This window comes from Protomyctophum bolini, assembly GCF_963924005.1.
Source record: "Protomyctophum bolini genome assembly, chromosome: 16".
Classification (NCBI taxonomy): Eukaryota; Metazoa; Chordata; class Actinopteri; order Myctophiformes; family Myctophidae; genus Protomyctophum; species Protomyctophum bolini.
The window spans coordinates 16,225,602-16,231,601 of NC_137877.1; the positions used below are offsets into that span (position 1 = coordinate 16,225,602).

Genomic DNA, 6,000 nt, shown 5'->3' on the forward strand with positions numbered 1-6,000 from the left:
GTGTCATTTAGCAGGCGAGCCTACAGCAACAAATCAATACTACAAAGTGCTAAGCCGAGGTAAAGCATGAGACTCTCTCACACTACTAGACGGCCTCAGGAGACAAGGGAGGGGGCCCTGACCAATGCATTCCCTGTACCCGATAGGTCAGAGCACCAGAACAAACCCCTCTCTTTGCCTGTGATTGGTGCTGAGATGTGAAAGCTACTACTCTGTGGCTTTAAATTACTGTTTTTTCTTTTTCGCCTTCTTCTTCAGGCCTCCATTACCTTGTAATTACCAGTGGGACGGAGGGGCAGGATGCGATTAATGGCCTGAGATACCTGTGTACTAAGGACTGGGCAGAATATGCGGTCAGATGGAATAGAAAAGGCAGACTTTTACATATATTTGCGGTAAAAGCAGTGTTCTCCACGGCAGGCCTGGCTAAATCCTGCTCATATGCAAGTCATGCAGTTCCATTTCCCTAAATAAAATTATAATAACATTCTCTTCAAGGGATGTTTCTCCCAGTCCGACACTAGCAGCATCACTGGATACTTGTCGATAGTCTTGCAAGCAAAATGATTAGTCATTACCAGTATAATAAAACGATTAAAGTATTCCTCTGAGATGAAGCAGATCTTTCCATAGTTAACCTGAACTGACCCACCGTCCCTCCAGGGACAAGATCAGTCTGTCTGATCAGATCTAGCCTCGTTCCCAGCCTTTTCTCATCTCTGAGGAGAAAATGCTAAAGGCCTAATGCAGAAAATGTGGGACCTCCGTCATAATTATGTTTCATGCATGTAGAATGTAAACAGATCTGTAAAGCACCAATGTAATTTCCTTGGGTGGTACTTCAGTACTTCCATTTAGACACACAATCCTGTTACCCTTTAACCGTAACTTAAGCCTACTTTAGCATTTTCTTCCAAAATAACTCACACATAATTATGAACATGATCTACAGATATATAGCGCTATTATCCTTCTGCTTGCAAGCCGTGGGAAACAATGTCCCCGTCACCTGCACGTGATGACTCATTCACTTGACATTATGAGAGCTCAGTCTCCCAGACGACCAAAATGTATGTCCCCTTCTTGACACCCGCTTGCGTACAGGCTGATGTCTTTTACTGCAGCAGAAGTAATAAAGCATTGCAGGAGACTTTTCCACACAGCCTGCCTATGACTCATCCCTGTGCTGAACCAATTATACAGTAAGGGAGCGAGTCGTGCAGTCCATGCAGGTATTTCAACATACATACATCGCGAGACATGGCCAAAGCATTTCCGGAGGTCCCCAGCTAAAAACATTGAGAACCCCTGCACTAGATAAACCAATAAAAAAGAAAATACATTGCTGGGAACTTCTCCTTTGGTCCATGTGAGAATGGTCCAGTGGAAAAAAAGAAGACCCGGGTGAAATTCACCTGAACACCTGCCTGTAGACAAAACAGGGATATAGGCAGGGAAACTCACCTACCTTCTATGATGTCGCACATCATGAAGCTACCCAATGATCCACCCACCTCAGACATCAGCAACATTATGAAAGTCACAAACAGAATTATTGTCCAGGTGAAAATCACCCGGGATTAGTGTTCTAGTGTTAATTTGATTTGAAGCAAAAACACATGCCACTTTCATGCGGGTCTCTGGTTCAAATGTGCCGTCTGTAATAATCTGATCGCCCATGGCTGTGTAGTGTGTACAGTGTCGAGCCAATCAGACAAAGCTATGGGAAACTGAACTGCAACATGAAACAGTTATGGTACCTTCTGGAAGCCCGGGACTACAGATACAGCATGCACAAGAGCCTATATAGGCTCCACAGCACACCCGGGACTACAGATACAATATGCACAGAGCCTAGTATAGACCAATATTACAGCAGCAAAAATCTAACCCGAAAGGTCAGCAGTGGCCTGGGGATTAGAGCAATAGGCTTTGACTGGAATGATGCTTAGTAGCAAAGATGATTTCTTTCTCCATTGCTCTATAAAGCACTTTGAGCTGCATTTCATGTCATGAAAGGTGCTATACAAATAAAGTGTTATTATTATTTAAGTAGTAATGGGCAGCATTATATGTATTTATCTATCAATCAATCAATCAAAAGTAGTACTGCAGTAGTAGTAGTATGTAGTAGTAATACTAGCAGCAGGCTAGGCCCCGGTGGATCACCACTGGTTGGGGGGGGGTCTCCTCTCCTACAAGTTGCTGCTGGCCGCCACCAAGATCAACATTCACCGTGGCCTACGCAGAGCCTATGTTCCCTGCTGGGATGACCAATATGAACATCTACTCCGCACCCAGAAGCACAAACCAGTGAAGACGACCTATTCTGCAGGTTAAATGAGAAACACACGGTCCCCCATAGCACGTCGGCAAAACCGTTCTCACCTATCGGCCGGAGATGCGCTAACATTGGAGACCATCCCAGACAAGCACATGAGCTTCATAATGGAGATGCTGAGCAACCGCAGCTTTCGGCTCCACACCAGCGAAGGCCAAAGCAGTGGGGTCAGAAGGCTCAGGAACGGCGTCCCGCAGGGCTCAGTGCTGGCACCGCTGTTATTCAACATCTACATCCACGACCTACCCCTAACAACATCAAGGAAGTACGGCACGTACATTTTGCTCAGCAAACCATTCTGGGAAGAAGTAGAGGAAGGCCTCTCTGAGGACATGAACATCCTATCCTCATACCTGAAGGACTGGCACCTCAAGCTCAGTGTTGAGAAGACTGTAGCAACAATGTTCCACCTCTACAACAGGGAAGAAACCTGTGAAATCAACATCATGGTTGACGAGGCCCGGCTACAGTCCCAGTCCTCCCCGACATACTGTACCTTGGACTGATCATGCATATGCTTCATAATGCTAGCTATCATTTTCTCTTGCAGTTTAAGCAAAATATTGTTAGGTAAAGGTTTGAGAACCCTTGGTCTAATCATGCATTTAAAACAGGGGTGTTTCCCCACTCCCCTCACAGAAAGGAAATATATGAACATATACATGCCAATAAATTATATATGACAAATACAGACTATGCAGAATACATGCTGCATATATTCCATATTCAGGTTCATAATATGTGCATATAAAGTATGTGGACTGATAGGAAATATATTTGTCATATATAGATCATATATATCCACATATATGTTAATCATTATGTGGAATATAATAATATTTTAGGATTTCTTTTCTAGGGTGAGATGTCTCTATTCGTCTATATCAGTGATGTTCAAACATTTTCAAATCAAGGCCCATTATTTATTCAGAATTTGAGCCACAGACCACAATTTGATGAGATTTAGCCTCTCAGACATGAAACTAAAGAATATTTTGTTCTCGTTGAATTATATTTTGTCCACTATCCATGCTGTCTTGATGTTGGTACCATTAGGAGAGATAAGAGGCAAGCGTTGATCAAAATAACAATTCTTCTACATTCTGTAATTGTGTATAGACATCTTGTAAATTAAGTAATGCAGATGTTTAACAATAATGTAACTCTTGAGATTGTAAAATGAAACCTTACGGGCCCATTTGGTTTCATTTAGCTGGAGACAACCTGGAACCTCCTCCAGGACCAATGGGTGAAAACCACTGCTCTAAATCAATGTTAAAATGACCAAATCGCCGCCGCGGCGGATCGCATCATGCCACTAAAGTCTCACTCTTCCCATATCATGAAAGCCCTGATGACTGTTTTCTTTTTTTTTTCTTTTTTTTTTTACAAAATATCATTGTTAATAATTATTAAACTTGATGACATGCTCGTGGCCCACAAGGTAAGACAGTACATCACATACAGTATAAGAGAAAAAAAAAAAAAAAAAAAAAATACAGTACATTTACCCAGCCCCCCAGGTTACTACTCTAGAAGAGGAACTCATGCTAGAAGAACTACGGCCCGGGTCTGTCATCTGTCCAATGAGTCCATTCAGTGAGTAATACATCTTTCTTTGAGATTTACATTACACAAGCCAACAGACTAGTGATACGTTTCAAAACGAGTCTAAATCACGGATTTTACCACAAATTTAACCACAAAATGTAATGAATCATTAACTAAGATTTAGATTTCAGTTTGGGTGAATGATAGAAGAATTTGAAGATTCTCAATCTGTGTTTACTCATGTCTGACCAAAATCTAATTAGATATTATTTTTAGCTCTCCTCAGCCCCATTTAGATACTGTATGGTTGCTCCCCTCCCCAATACTAATGGCATTCGCCTCCCAATAATTCCAACCAACTCCAAACCTTATCAAAGGAACCACGTTAGTTGGGACAATTTCTTACCTGATGCAGGTTGATGAAAACATCTATGTCAGTGACATGGCCTCCTGTAGCCATGGGGGCTGGGGTACAGCCAGGGAGTTGGGGATTGAGTCGACTCTGGAAGAGGGGGTCGGGTGGAGAGGAGGCTAGAGCTGGATGTGGCTGGAGGGAAGATGGCTTTGATCTAGACAGGCACAGGGGCTAGACTAAGGATGGATCTGTGGAAAGGATACAGTGTAGCAGAGAGTGTGCGGTTGGGGGGGGGGGGGGTTGGAGAGGGACCTCAGCTCGGTCGGGGTGGAGTGGGGTATTTGAGGGAGCTACAGATAAGCGCAACTGGGGCGTGGCCTAGCAGCTGTAGAGGATATAGTGCTATAGGTGAGATCCTGAGGTCGGTTGATAGAGGTGTTTGTTTGTGTTTGTGGCTAAGGGAAACCTGATGTAACTGGTGGAGGAGAACTATAGGCTATAGAACTAGGTGCTGCAGGGGCTGAGGTATATGAGGTAAGGTATATGGAGAGGGGAAGGGGAGGGGGTCTAGTGCAGCCGGGGGGAGAGGGCAGAGGGGGCGAGACGAGATGGGGTGCAAAGCAGCAGGAAGTGGCAGGCAAGGGGGATCAGCCCTTCTCTTTCACAGTGGGGGATCCAGGAAGCCTTCGGGGTGGCATAACCTGCAGGGAAGAGTGTATATCAGTCAGTCGTGGCAGGTGGAGCCCATCGCCCATCGTTTAATGCCTAATTTATGCTCATGCTAAAGTGCCACATATTTGAAACGCAGACAAGATGTCTATAAATATCCGACAGAGAAGCCTTAAATGGTGGTGAATCAAAGTGTTATAAGGAACACTGTGTACTCAGAATGACACACGTTCAAATCCATCTCCTGTGGTGCTTCGAGGAACCATACCGCCCAATGACAAGGTACAATACAGCCCCCACCCCCACTCCTGAATACAACTGCACTCAACTTAGATCAGTAGTATCGCATTTCCAGTACAGTAGTGGTTCTAAAACATTTTCATGCCAAGGACCCCCAGAGTGTATAGGTTTGGCCATCTGAAAAGATTTGTGTTGTTAAAATCTGTCAAAATTATAAACAAAACTCTTCAAAAATCTGCAATTGGATCATTTTCAATAGCCAAGGTATGTATTATTATTGTTTTTATTTATTTTGATTGTGCAAACTGAATGATCCTAGGAGTAACGAAGAAGATCACACCCAGATATCACATGCATCACAATGTTTTCCAGACGGTTTAGCGTAATGTTAATCATTTATATATATATTTTTTTTTTCCTTCTCTGAGACTCTACTATGTATTTTCAGACGATCAGTGGGTGGACTGTTGTGGAGAAAAATATTCTCTAGGTCTTTAAAGGTTAGTAAAACTCTTGAAATCGCTGGCAAGGGCAGCTATATGATATTTTGTCAGTTAATGAGTTAAGCCTCACTGGGCAGGCAGCACTCCTGACCTTCCACCACCATCTTCTCTACAACTCCCCATTCTAGGAAAGCAGAAAAGCTATCATAGTGATTTATACAGACATAATAATACTTTTGTCTCAAGGCCTGCACACTGAATCAAGTAACACGCCAAGATCAACCGTACATGTCACCAACTCCAAACAGTTGCTGCGGTTGCTCAGCTGTAGAAGTTGTTTAAGGACAATGCTGTGAGCCTCAGCCTGAGCTCTTCTTAAGTCACTTAAGCCCTATGCATGT

The 6,000-nt window shown here is 43.4% G+C and overlaps 1 protein-coding gene across 1 annotated transcript in view; it reads right to left on the reverse strand.

The window, feature by feature from the left end:
• Positions 1-4,427, reverse strand: part of slc4a3 (solute carrier family 4 member 3) — a 51,075-nt gene extending 46,648 nt beyond the window's left edge. The window contains exon 1 of the mRNA XM_080785300.1: positions 4,299-4,427. Within this exon, the coding sequence (XP_080641426.1) occupies positions 4,299-4,352 (54 nt within the window). The 5' untranslated portion in view covers positions 4,353-4,427. The remainder of the gene's footprint in view (positions 1-4,298) is intronic.
• Between the last annotated feature and the right edge of the window lie 1,573 nt (positions 4,428-6,000).